This window comes from Anoplopoma fimbria, chromosome 17, assembly GCF_027596085.1.
Source record: "Anoplopoma fimbria isolate UVic2021 breed Golden Eagle Sablefish chromosome 17, Afim_UVic_2022, whole genome shotgun sequence".
Taxonomy (NCBI): Eukaryota; Metazoa; Chordata; class Actinopteri; order Perciformes; family Anoplopomatidae; genus Anoplopoma; species Anoplopoma fimbria.
This window is the reverse complement of record NC_072465.1, coordinates 18,090,340-18,112,369: the sequence shown is the minus strand read 5'-3', so window position 1 is coordinate 18,112,369 and position 22,030 is coordinate 18,090,340. Positions and strand designations below refer to the sequence as shown.

General features: G+C 41.8%; 1 protein-coding gene across 2 annotated transcripts in view; it reads left to right on the top strand.

The window, feature by feature from the left end:
• foxj3 (forkhead box J3) overlaps window positions 1–22,030 on the top strand; it is a 67,152-nt gene that overhangs the window by 24,309 nt on the left and 20,813 nt on the right. For both annotated transcript variants that reach the window (XM_054617238.1, XM_054617237.1), the window contains exon 2: window positions 2,521–3,008. In XM_054617238.1, the coding sequence (XP_054473213.1) occupies window positions 2,688–3,008 (321 nt within the window). In that variant the 5' untranslated portion in view covers window positions 2,521–2,687. The remainder of the gene's footprint in view (window positions 1–2,520; window positions 3,009–22,030) is intronic.

Sequence of the window (22,030 nt, the reverse complement as noted above, 5' to 3'; positions counted from 1 at the left end):
ATTGTATCAATTATTTGAAGCTGTCGGGCTCCACAATATATTATTATAATATATGTGTGCCTACTGTATTTTGCTATCAACCTTTACGTAACGGGTTGTTGAATTCATTGCAGTTTAGGTTAAGTGATATGTAACTGAAATGTGAAAGGTTTCCTATAATATACATGGAACATGTCAAAATAGAATGATTATTAAAAGTGTGCCGGGGTGCGGATATTCAAATAGTTAATAATATGTAGCTACATGTTCAAAATCTAATTTAGTTTTATATTTCAATAGGCCGCCACTCAAAGAGGAAAATTACCGTCAACAGCAGCTTTGTGAGTCACTTTTGTTTCAGTTACAGGGTGGAGATATTTGGTGCATCATTTGTTTGTCTTTTTGGCTGATGAGGAACTGATCTCCACCATTAGGCTGAGTCACCTGTCAAGAGTCAGTCAGCAAGTCTGCTCATCTATCAGTCTGCTTATGACTGCAGAGAGCGGGAGAGTTACAACAAAGCTTTTGCTGTTTTCATCCAGGCCTCCAACCGTTTTGAGCAACCGTGGTTCAATGAAGGAGGAATTTAAAAAAAACACAATAAATCATTTTCAAGCAATTATCCAAGCAAAACAGTAAAGTGAAACTTCTTCTCATTGAATTTGAATATTTGTGGGCTGCTGAATTTCAGTTAGTCAGTTACAAGAGATTACAAAAGTGACAAGTATTCATAGTGGAAATAAAGCATCAAAACATCCATAAAAACTTCTCAAAACAGCCCTCGTTAGCCAGATTCTGGCTAAATACGCAGCTTTTTATCCCAAAAGTTCAGCCAGAAGTAGCATGTTTGGCCATAGATCGGTGATATATACACACGTATGAATATAGTAGATTTAAAAATGATCATATTAGAGGATTGGATTATTATTATTATTCAGACCTTAGACATTGATTTTTTTTTTTTTTTTTTTTTTTTTTAATGAAACTCGACATGAATTCAAGATGACTACAGCTGCTTTGCTTCATCATCCACCTATAAGAATTCCCAAAGGATATATTAAATGTGTGTCACTGCCTTTAAAAGACAGGAAATCCAAAAAAACTTACAAATGATCTTCCCCAACTGGATCTTTTTTTTTTTTGACTTTTTTCTACGTTCCGTTTGGATGTGTGAAAAATGCCTTCATCATCTGGCTTTGGCTGTATACACTGGTAGCGGTTATTGAATTGGGACTGAGAGATCACTTGATAGGGACACAACCACAAACTGTTGTGACCAACTACGGCCGAAGCAGTTTGCCAAATTTTGGAATTTCTAACTATTCATCCTGTATTTCATATTGCTACCACCCTTCACTGCCTTGTGACTCACTAAAGAAGTAGGATTGAATATATATATATATATATATATATATATATATATATATATATTTAAGATAATAATCATAAAAAGTACTACATGGATTTGTAGTCAATGTCTTTTTGGATAAATTGTATTCAAAGTGTTTCAGATTAATCTGAAAGCCTTTGAAACACAGTTCGAAAAGAAATCCTTCCTTACTTACAAATACTATTTTTGAAAGATACGGTATTTGACCTATTGAGTGCCGTCAGGACTATTTATTCCCAGCCCGACAGCCTGAGTGCACACTCAGACTCACACATGCTCACACACACAGACACACACAAACACACAGGCAGTGATGTGAGCATGCTAGGTCAAGAGAAAAATCCCACAACTCGGTGAGGATTTCTCATTCTCCCGCCCGTTTTCTTTTTTCTTTTTTTTTTTTTTTCTTCCCCTCAGCTGGATTGCCGTGTCATCCTGCTCAGGTTTTTTTTCTCCCCCCCACACATATCCCCGTGTTCACCTATGCTTGTAACTTTAGGCCTTTTCTACTCTGCCCCTCTATTTTAAGACAGGGAGGGCAGTGTGCTGAGAGGGAAAGAGAGACAGGCTGTTGCGGGCTGCGCTCTGCACAGCACGGCCGTCACGCACACGGCCGAGGACGGTTTGCAAGACGACACTGGCTGGCTTGTTTACGGCAGAGGCTCCGTCTGGGGGAGGAAGGGGGAGCAGGCAGGCCAAGCTGGCAGGCAGGGAAGAACAGAGAGGGGGGTTTACTAGCCTCAAGAGAGTCGGAATTCCTCCTGAGCCATTCCCCCATTTGGCTGGCAGTTGTGAAAACAATTGCCTGGCATTTTCTCTCTCTCTCTCTCTCTCTCTCTCTCTCTCTCTCTCTCTCTGTCTCTCTCTCTCTGTGTGTGTGTGTGCAGATGGAGTCCCAGCTATGAGTCAGCTTTGAGAGCAGCAAGTGGTGGGCTTGTGATCTGCTGCACAGCTAATATAAGCATACTTTACAGAGACACTTGGTTTTTGATGTTGGCCAAACTGTTCGGGGTCGCCTCCTCCCTTGCGTTTCTTTTTCGCTCTCTGCAGTACTGCTGATATACATATCTTTTATTTCCAGTGTACTCCTGTATTCCTTGTGAAAAAGAATAGCTGACTAATAAAGGCATGTCTGTTTCCCGTTTCTCCAGAGTTGACCTACAGAAGACGTCATGCTGATGCCTTGAGGTGAGGAAGACTTCATCCTCAACCTGTCTCTGTTTATTATTCCACACCTGGTCCCCTCTGCGTCAGTCAACGGACAGCATCCACCTCCACATTCTCCCCACCCCCCCCTCCTGCCCAGCCTGCCGTCACCATGACGTCGGAGCTGGAGAGCAGCCTGACCTCCATGGATTGGCTTCCTCAGCTGACCATGCAGGCGGCCATCCGCAAGGCGGACGCTCAGAATGCCCACGGGCCAGGCATGGGCAAGAAGAGTACCCTACTGGATCCTAACACCACGCTGGACCAGGAGGAGGTGCAGCAGCACAAGGATGGCAAGCCGCCATACAGCTACGCCAGCCTCATCACGTTTGCCATCAACAGCTCGCCAAAGAAGAAGATGACACTGAGCGAGATCTACCAGTGGATCTGTGATAACTTTCCCTACTACAGGGAGGCGGGAAGCGGCTGGAAGGTGAGAAAAAGAGCCACCTGGCCTTTTATTTTAAGCTGATTTTAAAGCAGATGTTAAAGTTTGTTGCCAATATGATGGTTCTGGTTATAGCGGGGCTTCTGACTCGAGCAAACTTCATGTCAATAATGACACATAATTGTAGACCTTTTTGAAATTGGATGTCCGTTTAGTTTTGAATATATATATATATATATATATATATATATAGTACCAGTCAAAAATTTGGACACACCTTCTCATTCCACTACTTTGAAGAATCTAAAATATAAAACATATTCTGGTTTGTTGAGCATTTGTTTGTTTTTGTCAAACTTTTGACTGGTAGTGTATACAGTAAATGAAATCCGCTAGTTGACTCATTAAACTGTTTCTTTGACTTAACAGTTTTGCAGTAAACTGTGGACAGCCTGTAGAAGAGTTGAGATTGATATTCCTTGAAGTAAATCATTGTTTTGTGGTCGCCAGGCATCTTAAACAAAGTGAGATGCCATTGGTAATCACCATTGTCACTTCTGAGAAAGCTTGTAGAGAAACTACGAGTGTGCCGAATCACACTAAGTGCCTTACTGCTTCCGAATGAAAAATGGTGCAGCCCTGAGAGAACCATATGAAGTGTAAAACCCTGGATTAATATTCAGAGAAGTGGCCCCTATCTGTGCGAACACAGACTAAATAGCCCATTCATGGGTGGTATTATTCATTGCAGATGCCTTGATAGGAGAAGGCCATTATGCAGAAGAGAGAGCCAGTGCTGTGTCATCATCTCAAGGAGCCCATGATATACCGAGATGAAGCTACGCTGATTGCCTTTTAAAGGGCCCAGATGGAAATTGATATTAGAATGAGTTTTCCAATCAGTCGACGTTTATTGGAAATAGAATCTTAGGCTCTGCTTTATTGCAGTCAGACAAGATGTATGAAGCCCATTTCCTGGGGCGACAAGATCTGGCGTGTGTACAGGCTGCATGGAGGTGTGTGTGTGTGTGTGTGTGTGTGTGTGTGTGTGTGTGTGTGTGTGTGTGTGTGTGTGTGTGTGTGTGTGTGTGTGTGTGTGTGTGTGTGTGTGTGTGTGTGTGTGTGTGTGTGTGTGTGTGTGTGTGTGTGTGTGTGTGTGTGTGTGTGTGTGTGTGTGTGTGATGAGAAAGCATGTGTTATTATAAATGGATGGATTTTAGTTTTTGTGGCAAGGCCTTTTGAAAGGAAATGAATTGTTCCACTTTGCATCCTTTGTTTCCTCTTTTGCCTTAATCGCCCCTTTTTTAGTTGGCAGCAACTTCGCAGCGTGTTTTGCCGTCGGTCTGCTTTGAGTGTGAGGCGTTTATACTCGACACCGCGGTCAGATCTGTATTCTGTATACCGCCCACCTTCTTTAGCATTAAGTTTAACCACTCATTGTACAGTAAACGATTTCTCTCTAGACATCGGCACAAGGTCGCAGCGAGGTTTTCGGCTATTTTTGTTGCTGCGTTACTGTTGTTAACAAATGCGGTTGCAGAGCATGTAGCACTCATTGCTCAGTCTGTATCTAGCAAGGTAAACCCTCAGCAGCAGCTATGACTAAATCATCATTTATGTGGGTTGAAGTGGACTTATTGAAGTCTTGTGCACATCCGCAGACTTTATTGCTAGGAAATATGAAGGTGTAACTGACTAGCCCAACTAAAATAACTGTAGATAAGACACAGCATTTATTTGACACTCAAATGCATATACTTCTCATATATTTTGGAGTGGGTGTCCTCAGTGGGAATCAAACTGGTGCTGCTGGCAGGTTCCGAGAGGTTCTCTACCCACAGAGTTCCAGTCCCACTGTAGATACAGCAGAAGAGACTACGTGGTATTTATTCATCAACGCTTGACTAATATGTGCAGCTTTTCACATGCCTTCGGTTCTTTTGTTGTTAAGTGTAGATTTATCCCCAAATCAGCTGCTGATTTTAGGATTCACATGCTCAGAAAATGTATGTATTTAAAAAACGTTGTTTTGAATTCCTACAAATAATAAATGGCAGTCAGGATTTGGAAATGTCATGCAATCCTTATTGATAACAGGTTTTTAAAAATAAAAGAGCTGTTTTTGAAAATGTGACATTTTAGATGTGGTTAATATGCAGCAGCTCAACTATATTTTATTTTTAATTTTTTTACCCGTGTGTCTGTCTTAAACTTACAGAAAACATAATTAAATTCACTACTTTATTTCACTATAAGAAAATCCTGATAACATAAACACGTTTTTATTTTTTTGTTTGTTTATTTACTTTATGAATTTGGGTTGGACCGATGGGCCTTGAATCAAGGCACAATTGATTTTGATTTCATGTGATTTCATGTGCTTTCTACTTTTTTTTCTACCACAGCAATGAAACTAACATAATTATACACAGTGGCGTTGCGATGGTAAGCATTTCTTTTCAGTGCCGGGTGTAACAGAGATCTGACGTAACTGGAATGATGTCTTAGGTGTAAGAGCAAGTTCGAGAATTAGTCAGCGTTGGTTATGATTGACGCTCTTCAAGTACTTTCTCGTTTAGCAAAGGCGTGCATAGATCAACACACTCTGACCTTAATGTGGGCTGCAACTGTAGAAATATCCCCCATTTTCAAAAGTGACAAAAACCACATCACTCTAACCAGGATGCTGTACAACACAGGAAACGCTGAAAAAGCGGTTTGAAGATGTGCTCATACGCTAGAGCCTGCGTCACAATTCTTTCTCAGTTCTTGTTAATGGGGGGTTTTCCCTGCCATCGTTTTTTTTCTGAGAATCTAAATACATGAAATGATGTGTGTAGAGTATTTAAAAAATCATTTCAATGCACAGACATTTGAATGAAATCCAATATGCTGTTTCCATGCCCGGGGCATTTGAGCAAGCTCCAGTAGCCTTAGGTTTGTTCCTAATGTTTTTTGTGCTTGGAGCATTTTCACAACCCATCACACAAATTATATTTTCATCTAAGCCTTGTGAAAAAAAAAATCCAAAGTAAAGTTTCTCTCCCAAACATCAGGAGGTCACTACGAGCTTGTGCAGTCATGAGTTGTTTTCAGCTTTAAAACCCTCAGAGATTTGCTTTGCAAAAGTAGCATGCATGCGCACCAAATTGAAATTGTATAATTCTGTGATATGCATAAGGCAGTAAGGTGTCCCTGTACTGTTAACATGTCTATGGTATGAATCCACCTACAGTGTGGCAGAGTATGCATGTGTGTGTGTGTAATTAGTTGGAAGCGAGCGTGCCTGGGTGGGGTGAATGTAGGTCGGATGTAGTCATCGCTCCTCTGTTCCCCTGGAGATGTCAGTCGCAGGAATTTGGGACTCCACGCACGCATTAGTCTGTTCCGTATGATAATGCAAGCTGTGCCGGCGAGATGAGACCGGGCTAATCCGGGCACCAGCAGCTCATTTAATAATCTCAATAGGACTCCATTAGCCTGCGCTTTTAAGAAATATCAATAAGTGCTGTCAATAAAAACGGATAATTCATCAAGGTCACAGAATGTGAAGGCTGCATCCGAGAGTGTAGAAAATGCGTTCGGCATCGATGAGCAAGCAATTAGATGTTGCTTTTCTTAACACTCTCTCCAGCTCTCTGAGGTACTTTTGATTCATACTTTGCAGGTCAGTCTAAGCAGCCTTTTGTACGATCCGGCTTGTAGCTCCTGTGTCTCACTGTTCCTTGTATGGCGAGCGTGGCTTTTTTTGTTTTGATCATCTACCTGAAGGAGTATCAAAATTCTGCGTAATCTTTCTATGTGTTCCTGTATATATAATTCTTATCTGTTGCCCAGTCCTTTCTATTATTCCTCACAAACATTAAACTTTGGATCAGTTTCACTATTTAAGATTTCCATAAGCATACATGTTGGAATTCGGTTAAAGATTTAAAACTGAGGATTCTTCATACGATCAGTAAACGGATGAATAAAATAAGGGCGGAATTTAGTTTTCAAATCTTTTGTCAAAACTAATCAAATCTCCTCCGTCTCTTCACGGATGCCGTCTTGCGTGTCGTGAATGGGCGAATCAGCGATCTCTGACTTTCGCTTCAACTGTTTGTGGGGCAATTGTTGCATAAATGATTTGCAGACGCGTGGCTTCAAGACACTTCAAGAAGACGGATGCAGGGGAGGGGATATTCCCCTAGTCAACCTCTACTTGCACGCACCATGACCGTAGTGGTGAGGAGTTTATTGAAGTGCAAGTGTTGCTTTGCCAATTACTACTTTTTTTTTTTTTTTTATTTTTTTATAAAGATACTTGAGTCTCTGGTTGATCCCAAAGTGAACCAGTGTCATATCCTTTCTTTGCTGTCAGCAAAGAAAAACCCACACATTTTCTGCTCAGATAGACATTACTCCATTCAATCTTTATATAGCAAACCGTTGTTTGTTCCTATATTAATGCTCTGAATAAATAATTCAGCACTTTTAAGGTGACCAAATCAAAATGGACATCTTAAGATAACTGCTTAAAGATTAAAGTACTTCTCCTCATGACAAAGATAGAGTAGCATTTATAACATTTTACATAGTAGAGTGTCATCTTGAATAAACAGGAGGTATTACAAGAAATACATTTGAGCAAATATTTTATTACAAGGTAAACTTCTCTTTCATGCATTTAACTATTGACTTTATTGTTAACTGCAAATACTTTCACTGTATTTAAACTTAAAATAAATGTAAGCTCTCATGTGTTTCTACAATAACGCCTTAATACTAGATGGTTTAATTTAAGCAAACAGACCTCCCTAATTATTCTTGTCTGTATGCAGTCCTTCTCCCAACTCCACCTCCGATCAGGCCGTCAGAAAATACGAGTCTGCTCACCTCCGTCAAAGTAGGAGCGACGTTGTGTGCGGTTTCTTTTCTGGTATATTTTGTCAGGAACAGTATTGAGTACTTGAGACTCCACATATACTCTCAAACGTTGACCCCCATGCTGATCTCAAACCTTCTCCCAGCTCCTCGTAGGCTCACTTCAGGCAGTGTGTCAATTCCCCTCTGCATGTCTTCCAGGTGAAGGATGCCAAAGAAAATCTGGTGCAATTCTCAACCAGTTTAAAAATGTTTGAAATGTTTGCTCTTGAACTCTAACTGTTGAGGAGATTGTTGCTACTGGCATGATTTTATTTTTCTTTTCCACTTGCACACCTGTGTACAGGAAAGAGAATTAGCTGGAAGACGATGCAGGCTACTGTTGATTGCCTCACAAACACTGAGTCTCCCGTTGCATTTTCACTGAGGCCCATAGCTCTTACATGATCTTGTTAACAGGGAAATATAGCTTCGGTCTGTAAACCGTCAGGGCTTCCTTCTGCAGGGGCCCTGGACCTTGCTTTGATCTCATTATAAAATGCAAATACACAGTACCCTAAACAGATCAAAGGTTCAACTTCCCATTGGATCTGAGGCTTAATAATAGCAGCCTGGAGCAGTTTTCTATTTTTTAAGAAGCGATTTGGGTAGCTACTGGTCCTCCAGGACATTATTTACTCTGGAGATAATGTTCCTGCTTCTGACTAGCGACTAGCCACAGCTCAGAAAATCCCTGCCCCTGTTGCTTATTTAAATAAGATTGGTCAGGTATGAGAATTTGTGCTTCCTGCCACTATCTCCCACCTAAAGCCTGGGTTTGCGGTGCCTGAAATCTGAAAGTGTAAAATTGCTTCGGTGCCAGACTCTCTGATACCTTCATCTACTTTCTTAGCTTGTATCATCATTACACCGTAAAGCAAGCATTTAAATTTTAAGCACTTTGCAGATACTGAATTTTTCAGTAGCACTGATGCATATTTAGAGCTACTCTGTAACTCACACGCCAACCCCAAGTCCAATATTATCCTTTTTCGTGAACTTCATTGCCGTCTCTTCTTCAGTCCAGTGTCATGTAAACCTCGGCTGAGTGAGATGCCGTCTGAGGAGCGCTCAGGTGACACAGCAGTATTTTTTTCTAATTGTAGAGACAATATTAGTGGCTACGTTCTGGCCCGGCAACGACTTTGTCAGGTAGTGGGAGGGGTAGTGATTCACTCGGCAGCCAGTTTGATCCTGCTGTGAGGCGGGTTCCCGTGTCAGGAAGCTCCAGCCTGGCCACCCGCCCACCAGCCTCACCTTGCACCCGCCTACCGGCGCCCCACCGCTCACGCTCTGGCCCTCAGAGTGGGCGGGGAGAGCAGGCTGGCAGGCCTTGGCACGGATACATTTTGGCAGGAGCTGCTGTCCCCACACTCCGCTGAGTGAAGTGCTGACTGCAGTGCAGAACATAAAAGGCCTGAGGCTTCTATCGCTTCCTCTTGTGGCCTGCAGGCCTGTGTAGAGAAGTTGGCTTCACTTTTACTTGAAACTGTAGCTGTCTTTTTTGACAGTCATGGCTATGGCCATATACGATGTTGTGGGTTAATGAGCGTTTAAAATGATAAGAGAAGCCATGCTATATATTTCTTAGCAAATATGGTATAGCTTCCGCTCTCCTGTTCAAACACTCATTAACCCATAACAGCCAGTAAACGCTGTTGACCGTGGTTATCACTTCAGTGAACTTCCTCCTCTGTCATAATGACGTCTGTTGGAGTGGATATCTGATTTACAGGCTGGGGACACACCACTTCTGCAGCCACCTATTTTTCTTCTTCTTTTCTTTCCAAGAATCATTCATAATGCATAATTAACTCTGGACAATACTTGGTTGTTGATCCCTGTAGACATTCTTAGTCACAGCTTCAGGCTTTTGAAAGTTATTACAAGTTTGTATTGTTGAGGCATGCACTTCACTTAGTTATGTAGAATTATGAGAATTCAAGGATGTAGGATCTCTCCGTATAATCATGTCTGTCGGGTAGTTATTTTACCATATGTTCACAAGTTAGTTAAGGCTTGGCATTTGTCTCGGATGGATAGAGTTTTGGATATGAGAACTATAGAGTAGACTGATGTATTTAGCTGACTGGCATTATTGAGACCCATAAGGTTCTTTAATAACTGGAGAAGGGGTTAGGATCTGTATTTCTATGTCTTTTCCAGAGCGGTCCATTTTTGTGGTGACTGACATCATCACCTCCAGAAGGCCGTGCCCTTTCTCTGTCACAGATATGTAGCCTGAAGCGCAGATGGGCAGGAAAATCAACCCCAGTGTCACAGTCAAAAGTTGTGAACTGCAAGGAATTCGAGGCACATTTCAAAATAACTCGTAACTGGAAATATCATTAGCTAGTTCTGCGATTCTTCAGAGGGGAAGATGAAGGGCCACGGGGAGCTGCTCAGAAACTCTTTAGTCATCGTTCCGTGGCTAGAAAGATTTAGACAAAAATAGTACTTTGCTTTCCCTGTATTTTAACTTACTTTTCCCAGCGAGTGGCCTTTTGCCCTCCATCATTTTTCCGCTTGGGTTTTCTGTCGCCTTTGCATAATACAGCATATGTACAGTTAGAGCTAAATATTGCTGAGAATTACTGTGAATACTGCCACCCCCTCAAAAGAAATCAGGAACGTGTTCATCCTTTTTAATACAATCCTTTCAATGCTACAGTACGAGTGTTTGTCATTTTGACCAAAAAAAAGTAGCTTCACAAAATTTTAGATGACATTTCTGTTTGACATATTTCTTTCTCAACTGATGATATAATTGTCTAAAAAAAAAAGCTGTTTTTCTTAGAATGTAATATTAAACTGTAAGTGACTAAAGTGTGAATACACAGTAAACCAGTTCATAGTTATTATTTAGCTAACTTGGCAAACTCCTTTCCTCCGGCTGCAGCACACACAAGCTAAGTTGAGCAAGCACAGTCTTCAATAAATCTTAATTGTTTCCTCTATTTGTCTTAAGATAATAAAGACTTTGTTTCTTTGATATCTCTCCATTTAATAACTGTGACGATGCTCCTCTGTTGTGATAAAACAAGAAAACAATGCACTTATTGAATTCTTATCTCGTGTTGTGGAAATAGTCAACGCTGCTTTGTCTAATACTTTCCTGTACCTGGACACAAAGCCATGTGTGGTATTTTATAGGCAAATTGTCTTTGCAAAAAACTGAATCTCAATACCAACTGCTGTTTTCTGCATATATTAATATCAACTTGCACTAACTGTACGCAGCCTAACAAAGCCGGCGCCTCCGGATGCATTAGTTCAGTTATGGGTTCGGGTAAAATCGAATCCACCCTTCCAGAAACGACTAATAAGAAGCCAATGTCGGACTGAATAATGGAGGTGCACCATAATGCTTGCACCATTCTGAATATCAGGCTACCTTTGTTGACATTGGGATCACAGATGGTCCCTTTTAACATAGTCTCTTGTGTGTGCACTGATTTTCGCCCTGACAAAGAGGCAGAGAAAAAGCGAGGGGGGAACGCTGATGAGTTCTGCGAGCTATAAATAGATCACAGTCCCTGGAATCTGCCTGTTAAATTAATCTAAGGTGGGTTAGACAGGCTACTGCTCCCAGCTCCGTCCGCATATGCAATTTTATTCTAGAAAAGTAAACAAGGTGTGATTAAATTTTAATAAATATCTTTTAGCGTGAGTCTTTTTGATTGATTTTTTTTCTTTCTTTTTATTTTTTTATTTTATACTTCTCCTGGTCTTTTTTTAAAAATGTAATTAATATTATTCATAATTAAGGTAGCCTGCTCTCCCTAAAGAATGGTTGCCTCCTGTGAAGCATGCAGCTAATTTATCTGCCGGCACCGTAGCCTGCACACAGCGTTTCCTTTTTGGAAATGAAAGGAAAAGAGGCTGCAGGATTAATTAGCAGAGTCTGGAGAAGGGTCTTTGAAAAAGTATACAGCAACCTGAGACTGCTGATAGGGTCAAAGGTCTGCAGCTTGACTGAGGTAAGCCCTCCGCTGAATATCCACTTAGAGCGACTGCGAGTTCAGCCATGCCGCCTCACATCCAGACTGTAGGTCATTCACATCTGATAGGAATTCTAGCCCTGATGGTTGCCATGTTGATACAAATCTGCATGGCGAGTAATTATCTTGGAAATACGTCTTGCCGATGTTGTTCCATTTCATCTTTGTTTTAATCCACCTTCTCTCTTCTCTGGCAATTACTTTTCCCCGCATCACCTTCTGTGTCAGCCTCTCGCAGCTAATGGCTTCACTCTTCACAATCCTTGCTTTTTTTTTGAATGCCTCCGTGCCGACTGCAGCCGTGGCCAGAGTCATTCTGTTTTTGTTGTTGTCTGTCCTTCTATCTATCCGTCAGGTTCATTCTCATGAACACGATAACTCAGGAACTCTTTCTTCAAATTTGGCACAGAAATCAAAACTTGCGCTCAAAGTTGGACTGACCTTACACACATATTTAGCCACAGCTCAATAATTAATCTGCAAATCAGGACAATGTCCCACAAATGTCCATTATGATAAAACGATAAAGCGCTAACATTTTTGGACGGACATGAATGTTAACTGCGACATGTCTGGTTTGCAGAGGCGATTATTCTACAGCCGTGTGTCTCTACACTACTCTGCTGCTACCTTCTATTAAATGCTGCTTATTGATAAAGATATCACCATGGCAGAGGATATGTAGGCAAGGGTAGTTTTTGTCTTCTGACTTGCCAGTGAAGCGTCTCTTATCCCTGCGAGATATTTGATCATGCTGCTGGTGCGTCCTCAGTGGGGTCAGCAGTCTGTGAGAGGGGGGGGACAGTGACACAGCTGTGGCAGCCGAGTGGAACCAGTGATGGATGACATGCCAGAATGGGCCCGCGCTGCCTTCCCAGGCGCCTGTGTTGACAGGCATGGCTCTAGCATCTCACATTCAGCATCAGTTGGGCTAATCGCGGGTCATGCCGGCCACAGATGTGATGCGTGAATATCGCTCCTGTAATTGCTCATTTGTCAACGTCACATTCTCAAAGAGCAGATTTCTGCAGCGACATTATTGAATAAAACAACCATCAGAAAGAAACTGATGAAATTAGAAGGCAATTTAGGGCAGTGTAAGCATTTCACACGTTTGTTGTCTTGTGCAGATTTGCATAAGGGTCCTCGCATGATGGACGTGGGGGCTTTCTCTGAAAAGTACATTTTTTCTTTTTCTTTTTAGCTCTACTGCTTTGGTTTACTCTCACCACTCTCATAGTGCCGTTTTGGTCACAGCAGGCAGCTGTCAGAGTGAAAAGCTCTAAAAACAGACTATCTGTTACCTACCCACCAAGCGACTGACAGATACAGCTGCAGATACTAGCTGGTGAACAAAGCAGAGCATTTAGCTGCTAACAAGTTGGTGGGGACCAAAACTGAGCTAAAAGAAAGCGCTGTTGGACTTGCATTCAATGGGTGGTCACAAACGAGACTCCACATGAAAACCACTGTTACTTTGCCTCTGCTAGATGTGTAAACAGGGGACAGTTGGCCAACATGTTTGCCATATCAACTTCAAATGTGGTAATATGTCACGTTTACTGCTGGTTTCCGTGTTCATTTCAGCGTAGTGTTTGAGCAAAACACGTGGCTGACACAGATTATGTAGCAAAGAAACACTTACAAATAGTATTTCTAGAAATAAATATGATGATTTAGTGTAAATGCATTAATACATTTTCTTTTTGCTTCTGGTATCCAGTGGTTAAAGCTAAATTCTGTAGTATTGAATGTATTGGCTAATTTCTTATAGCATGTAAATTGTTTTCTGTGTGTGTGTGTGTGCTCACAGTGATTATAATCCAAGCCCTGGCTGTAAACCCCTCCGTCTGTGCTCCACGAGCCTCAAGGCCACAGCCTCTCCCCACCAGTTAATTGCATCTGAATTAGTCCATTAATGTGGTCGTGTAGAGAGATGAAGGAGTGCACAGAGGTGTCTGGCCTCTTTTGACCACTGCAATGTATTATTAATGGGTCAGCAAGTCTGGCAGCTCTGCATTAACTTGTCTAATGGACTGTAGGGTGAGTCTGTGATTTTTCTCTTTCTCTTTTCTCAGCGTCTCTTTTTTCGTATTTTTTCTTTTTAGCGAGAGCAGAGCAGTGATTCAAAATGTGACGTTGCTTGTTGCCGTTCCTTGTTGGATTTGCTCCATGCTGACAGGTTACTGCGGGAATCCAAGGTTACACTGAGTCATCACCCTGTGTCTGTCATGGACATGTACCGTAATGTACTTTTGCTAATGAAAACTAAGAATTGGATCAGATTAATACAGACGATGGTAAATGCAGTGGCTTTACTCTTTCAATGGTTGTGTAGTAGCAGAGTGTATTGAAGAATTTGAGGACAACTGTAGTAAATGTAACAGTGAAATGCAAGACAACGACACAACTGGATAACAAAAACAAAGCCCTTTCTCGAGCTGATCTTCACCTTTTTCTACTGACAAACCAACCTTTTTGAGGGATACACACCCAAGTCATTTTGAAAATATGGAACCAGAGTGGCGCTCGTATTCAACATTTCCCTCCGTACGGTATTCAAATGTCCTATTTGATTCTGATGCTAGAGTTTCTTTAAATATATATCAACCTTAATAGAATTATTTTATTTTTATCCATCTGCACAGAGATAGAAAAAAAAAGAAAAAGGTATCCAGCCATGGTCACTATTTGTTTCTCAACTGTCAGCATTGAGCAGTCACATGAACATGACTATGCAAAGACAGAAGGTTAAGGGATGCATACGACTGTTCTATTTATTTGCAGTCTGGTGGTAACGTGCATATTGAGCAGCAGCATAAGCTCCATAATGTTTGTGTAGACATGCAGGAAAAGTAAAAAGGTCAAAACCGTCTCAGTTTTTTTCCTCCGCTCGTTATAATGTGTTTTCAGTAGGACCTTGTTCTGTTTGTCAGTTTGTCTTCCAAACATCACATTTAAAAATGTTGGTAAAAAGATGTAAAGCCTACAGTGAAAAGAGCATACATTGAAGTAGCACACAAAAAGCTTTCTGTGCCGTTACTTAATTTGTCCAACTCTTAAGTGGACAGTTGGCACTACCCCGTCACCATTAGTAGCTGCAGTCAGTTCCTCATTGTTAGTGGGCACTGTAGTCAGCAGGCTGCTCTGAGCCATTGTCAGAGGATAGCATCAGAGGCTCTTCTTCTGGCTGATAATTAAGTGGCGTACTGACAAACGGCTTTCATCAGATCCCTCATGTGGAACTGAGAGCATGCGAAGGCTTTCAGGGAGGATAAACTGGAGGACGTCACTTTGCCTCCAATCTTTCATGGCCTTGTGCTGCCTCTGCAGTGGAGGAGGAAGGGAGAGAAAAAAGCGCCCTGTGTAGTGTAGCACAGGAGAAGAGTGCGAGTCTGCGTCGCTCAGAGAACCAGACTCAATTTAGAGCACTGTGCAGGACGGCTGTCTTTGCTGATATTGTCAGTCTGTACCGAACCAGTTTCCCTGTTAGTCTCGAGTGACCAAGCACACAGTATGTGCTACGTCTTTTTTTTTTTTTTTTTTTTCCCATTTGAGTATCTGTCAATTACTTTTGTTTCCTCAAGGCTGATGTAGCTTGTGATGACCTTAACTGCTGAGTGCGAGAGAATAGATAGGCTGACAGAGTTTTGTCCACAGCGCGCTATTCTGACTATAACCCCCTTAAAACCTAAAATGTCCCATCACTACAACCTCCTGTTCCCAATCCTCCTCAGAAAATCAAGGGTTGTCAAGCTCCTCTTTTTTATATTAATATATATATATATATATATATATATATATATATATATATATGGTGTATGTTTGCCTCAACAGAAAAGTGTTGTGGCAAAGGTCATTTTAGGATTTGCAATAATGCAGCTGTTATCCCTAAAGTAAATTTCAAGCAAAACCCTGGTGAAATATTTGTCAGTGCTACAGTTAACATTGGTGAAACAAACAGGTGTACTTTCTTGATCGCCCTATTTTTTTATCCATATAATGAAGAAAAAAAATACTCATTAGTTTAATTAAAAACGTTATTCACATAGTATGACATGTCTATCAATTGTCATGTCATTTTCATATTACCTAGCACCAGTGACCCCCTAGAAAAGTACTAATCTGGCCCATTAGATACAATCCTGGCTCATTCTGGATTATCTCCAGTGGCTTTTGCACACTTTTGTTTTGCTCTCCTGACTTGATTTTTAATCGTGCCGTGTCTCAACCTTTTTGTTTCAACCTGATCTACTGTGTTGTATTGACTGGTTTACTGTTATCTATCGCTCAATCCTGCCAACTACCACAGAGGTCTGTGCCCATCATCATTTCTTCTCAATTCTTCTTTGTTCATCGCCAATGACAACCCTGTCGAAGGTCAGAGATGTTCTGAAATAATCCACTTAATGGAATAATGCTGCACTTCTGCACGCTGCACCGTGCAATAGTGTAGAAACAAGCGGTTTGACTGAGTGCGGTTTGGCTCTGAGCGAGAGGGCGGGACAGAGAGGCAGAGGCTCTCTGAAGGACTGTGATCAAATAGGCCTCATACGAGTGGCTCAGGGCCTTTTGTTGTCATGTGAAATGCCATTCAGCGTTGCATTAAATGAATTTTTCCCCCACAGCTTTTCAAATCTGCAGTGTCCGCCTCCCAATTTATAAGGGGAGTGCTCGAATTTCATAGGTGGCATTCAAGCCAGGGCTGTAACCTCAAGTGCACCTAGAAAATGATGCAGAAGTTGTTGTTTTTTTCCCTTGAATCGCTGCAGGTCCATTCCAAGGTTGGTCTTGCAGCAACAAAGCAGGTAGGGAAGGGAATGTAGGTGCATGTGCCTGAGTGAGATTTAATTCAGAGCATTTATATTGGAGCTTTTGCTCTCTAACCTCACGCTTCTGTTGAAAAGGGAACATCCTTGGCGTAGCATTCATAAACTTTTCCTATGCCACTATGGGGTTTTGTCTCGGCTCCGTCTATTGTCTGAGCTCTATAGGAAGCAGTATCCCTGGATTACCCTCAGATAAAGCAGGATTGCTTTGATTTCTTGGTATCAGACTAGGCAGAGAAAGTCAACATCTACTTTTACTTTATGTTTGGACATTTCTTTGGTTAATGTGTATCAGAGAGTAGTTAATATGTAGACAGCCTGGTCTAATGTGACCTGCTGTAGTTATCAGAGAGAGTGAAGTGGTGCTGTAGACGTCCGTTAGCTTGCTTCTATTTATCTAGAATAAATGTCTGAGGTGGCTTTGTTCCACTGACGAAGCACAATTTGTACCCGCGGCCTCCTCTTCTGTCCTCTTTGCCGTTCCTGCAGTTTGATCCCATGTAGCTGGCCTCTGGAAAACCATCCACCTGTGGAGGCTGATGCAAACCAGTGACCTCAGTTGTCATCTCAATTGGCCCCCCTGCAGTGGCAGGCGATTTTTTATTTTTTTCCCCATTAAAGCTAGGGTGGGTCATTTCTTTACTGTACCTTGACAGCTCTGTTTGTTATTTTTTATTTTTTTCCCCATTAATTATAGCTCTTTAAAACCCGTAAATAATAAATAATAAAGCAGGCATTTCAGTATTTAAATGTTCTGAACGTTTTTTTTGTTTTGTTGTTGATGCCGTCATTGTTCTCACTCTGAGTCCACACAACATGTAATAGCTTATCAAGCTAATTTCTTTCTTGCATGTATTGGCTTCACTATGTGAGGCTGCCAGTGAAAAATGGGTTTAATTTAGCCAAATGCTCACTGTTTGGGGGGGGGCTGCAATTTCCCCATAGTGTCATATCCTTCGGCAGAAGTGGCTGTTGAGTTCTAATTAATATAATACCTCAATGTGCTACACCAGATGACCTGTGTCTAGAAAGCAAAAGTTGGCGATCATTTTTGAGTCGTCTCGATCGCTCGTATTCTTTTGTCGTTGCATTATGGACGTAGACAAAGAGCTCTCCTAGCACCGAATAACAGGTTATTATAATTATGACAGATTTCACCTTGCCATGTATTTTTCTGCGGCAGGCAAGCAAACTGTTTATGTTTTATTAAAACTACATACAAGTCAGTAAAGATCAGAGACTACCGGGCTTAAAACCTAGCATGGCAACACATAACTACGAGATGCCATGGGAGGCAGATCAAATGCCTTTGAAGATGGTTAGAAAAAAAAATCAAGTTTGAAAATCGTTATCGTTGACTTAATTTGTATTTGAGTGTGGGCTTTGGGTCTCTTGGTAGCTTCGCTAGATGAGAGAGAGCGTTGCGGTGTGCGTTGGCAGACTTTTTGAGTCTGACAGTACGGCATCGGTGTGTGTGTGTGTGTGTGGGGGGGGGTCACTGTAGTCAATAAAGCTATAAATGCATTTAACAGGTGCAATATGTAATTATTTTTGTAATCGAAGCCCAGAAAAACCCACTTTACTTACCCTTCTTTTTCTTGATTTCCCTGTACATGATGTGAATGCGTGCTATCAAACAGGAGGTGGTTGTAAGTATTCTTAAGGTGAAGCATTCAGCATCCTTTGTCGCCATACAGCAGGTTTTCATCCTGTCAGTCAGAAGTGCTGCGTTCAAAGGCCTTAGGGTCACCGCTCTCCAAACGGCTAAAAGGATTAAATCATCTGGTGATTGCACCTGGACGAACTTACCTTTCTCTACCTGTGAGGGTGCGCGTGCGTGTGCGCGTGTGTGTGTGTCCAATAAAACATGTTGTTTTTTTAAGCGGTGCCTTGCGGAGCGAATGCTGAGTATCCCACATGCCTTCCCACACCCACTACAAATAGACAGCGAAGGTGCTACATTCCGTGGCCTCGGTGCAGATCCCCGAGGCTGAGGAGTATGTTCTGTGTTGGTGGGCATGTCACAGGGTCCTTATGAAATAACAAAAGCCTAAAAATACAGTAATGTACCTGTGCATGTGTGAGTGAGAGAGAGGGGGAGAGAGAGAGAGAGAGAGAGAGGGTTACTGTATCTCTACTGATTCACTTCTCATTTCTTTTATTGTGGGTTTGCTTGCTGCACTCCGTTCTTACCGCTCCTCACTGTCACACTTTATCTTTTTGATTTTCAGTCGGTCTCCTGGTTGGACTTTTTTGAAATGTTAACTGTTAATAAAATTGTCCATAGACTGCTGCAGGAAAAGTCCTAAAACCTTGAAATGAGTGAGCATAATTGTGTTTCTGGTTCCCTTGTCTTGAAATCAAAGGTTTTTTTGAATGGGTTTTTGGTTAGATTTGTGAAATAAGGTCTGTGCTTATCAAGATTAAGAGGTTTTAATGTTTTCTTCTGCGGCATAAAATACGTTGGTGAATACCCCATTCATGAATTTTGAAAAAGGCGGTTGCTAACAAATGGCTAAATTAGAACACTATTTTTTGTTTGTTTACAGCCTAATGTTAGCTTTTTACTTTTGACGATTGTATTTTCACTTCAAAAATCATAAAAGTATTGTTCACCTGTGAAGATTATCTTAATGAACAAAATGTGTAAGTGTCAAACACTTGTGTTTGCCACGCAGCTTATCTTCTGCAAAAATCTCACTGGCTTCTTGTTGAGGGAACCAATCTGATGCAAACTACCGAGGTTGGCCTACAAAGAGACCTCATCCCTGCAGCACTCTATCAGAGAGATATGGAGACACGGTGGTTCTCAGTACTGAAGTCGAAATAAATGATACATTTACTATTTCCAAAATCTGTGGCTGCAGATTAAATACTTAAAAATGTATTTACTCAAAAATCTTTTAAAAGCTTGCAAGGTTATTGTGGTAAAACACTAAGATTGTATGATTTATTATTTTCAATACTGTATTGGATATATTGTAACATGTTGTTAATTATATAATTATTGTTTATCTACCAATTATTTTCTTGAGTTATCTTTTTTCTAAAAATAATAACTTAATGTGACACTTTATTTAATTTCTTTTAACCAGTCGAGAAACCAAACCTATTCAGAGTCCTATCATACATACAAGCTTGGTAACAAATCCCCACATCTGAGAAGCTGAACCCAGAGATTGCTTGGAGGAAAAATTACCTTATTTATTAATCAATTAGCCTATTAGAATAGTTGACAATTTTCTAATAAAGACCTAGTGTTATTTAAAAAAAAGTGGTGCATTCTTCAAGCATGCAGCAGGAAATGCTTTGTCATGCTGGACCGGCTTCCTCCTTTGCATGAAATCATTTTCACACATTCATTAAATTTCACGATTTCACTGCTCACTCTTTTTTAGCAATATCTACACTCCGTGCTCACAAACAACCAGCTCTTAGGTCTTTGTGTTGGTCCGTCCTTCTTTCCATTTGCTTGGCTGTTTTTTTCACTCGTTCATTCACTCGCTCAACTCACCCACTCAAAGACCAGTTCTTTCTCTCTGTCTCACCATTCATCCATCCAACAGATCTTATTTTGTGTATTTTTCTAAAAAGATCTGAAGCATCTATCTCGGCAGCGGCTCGGTTCTTTTATTTCCCTCCATCATTCAGACTTGCTGACAGGTCAATTAGAGGTTGAGGTCCTCTCCTCCAAGCGGTGGCACCAGCAATGTTTGGTTCTTCTGATTCGTCATTCTTCCCTCTGAAGACGCTCCATACAAGATATTAGATGTGGCAACACGGGCCTGTACAATATTTTTAACATGGCTGCTTTTGTGACTGTAAAAGCCCTGTAAAAGTACATTCTGTCTTCTACTTCATTGTAAATGTGAAAAGACTGTGATCAGGTACACAGTGTCACCTCAACTAACTCTATAGCTTAAAACTGTGCATCTCTTTGACTTTCTCCCCAAACCTGCTCTTTGTTGGAAATGTAAATTGAACTCAAGAATAATTTTTAGTTTGAATATTTGACTTTAAGAGCAGCTCCTGCAGTGGAGGTCATTGTAATGTTTAGCTGCTGGTTCCTGACACCCTTCACCCCTGAATATTTTCCCACAGACAGCAATGCGAGGGAGAACACTTTGATCGCAAAGGAAGCAAATCCAACAGCATTTAAGTTCCCCTCCATTTGTAGTTTAATCACTTTAAGAGCTCCTCTAGGTCATCTCAGACTCTCACTCAGGAATGTTTCAAGTAAAGAGTGGGCTTGGTGTGTGTTGGTTGGTTCGAGCCCCCGCGCACTTTATTTTTCCTTTATATATTTTTTAGCCTTGAGTAGAGGCATAACGTTGCAGGTAGATGGTGTGAATGTGGGAAGGGGACCACAGCGGGACTCTTCCTCTCCCTGGGTTGCTGCTGTTCGTACCTATGTCATAACCGGTATGTGTGCGTACGTGTGTCCGTCCCAGCATGCCGAGCTCTCTCCCTTGGGTCCCCGACCGTGTGCACAGGGTACCTCCTCCTCCCCAGCTGTGAGGAGCAGGGCTCTGACATGGCCTGTCCCTTTAGCTCACTCTGAACGTTTGACACGCCGAGCGCAGAGGTCAGCCTGACCTACTTTCCCCTGGCGGCCCTTCTGCTGAGCTGCAGCGCTCCTCAGCAGGAGGGGGGGGCAGCGAGGGCGGAGCTGCTTACGCCTCCACTGCTGTCCTGGTGTGTTAAATCACCGCCATTTGTTAGGAGACACGTACCAGTGTGTGTGTGCGTGTGTGTGTGTGCGTGTGCGTTTTTTAGGTGTGTAGGAGTCATCCCACATACACACACACACAGGCTTGTGCTGAGGTTGGATATGAAGTGCTCTGTGGGGGTTGCAGGTAGAAGCTGGGCAGCACTTGGGCAGGACCCCTGCAGTGAGCTTTGTCTGACTCACTTTATGTATCGCTGCTCACACCTTCTGACCTCTTCAAACTTACTTCACGTCTTTCTCTGCTGTAGATCCACGTATACCCTAACACACAACCTATAGCCTACTGTCTTAAAACCAAACACTTTGTACTCACACAGACGTAGATTGTAAACCTAATGAGCCACCGCTCAAATGCTGACATATTGTGTACACGTGCAGAGGTAATTGGCCTTAATTTGTCATCAGCCTATCGTTGTCTCGCTGTCCCCTTTCCCTCCTACTCAGCAAAAACACTGTGATCTATCAAATGAAGCGACTGTCGCTGTCATTATGCTTTCTTTCCCGTTTCTTTCCCTGCTGCCGTTGTCATTTTTTTGAAGTCCCTTTTGTCTTCTGGTTCATGTCTTCACCTAAAAAAGACCCACAGCCTGTTAGCTTCACTCC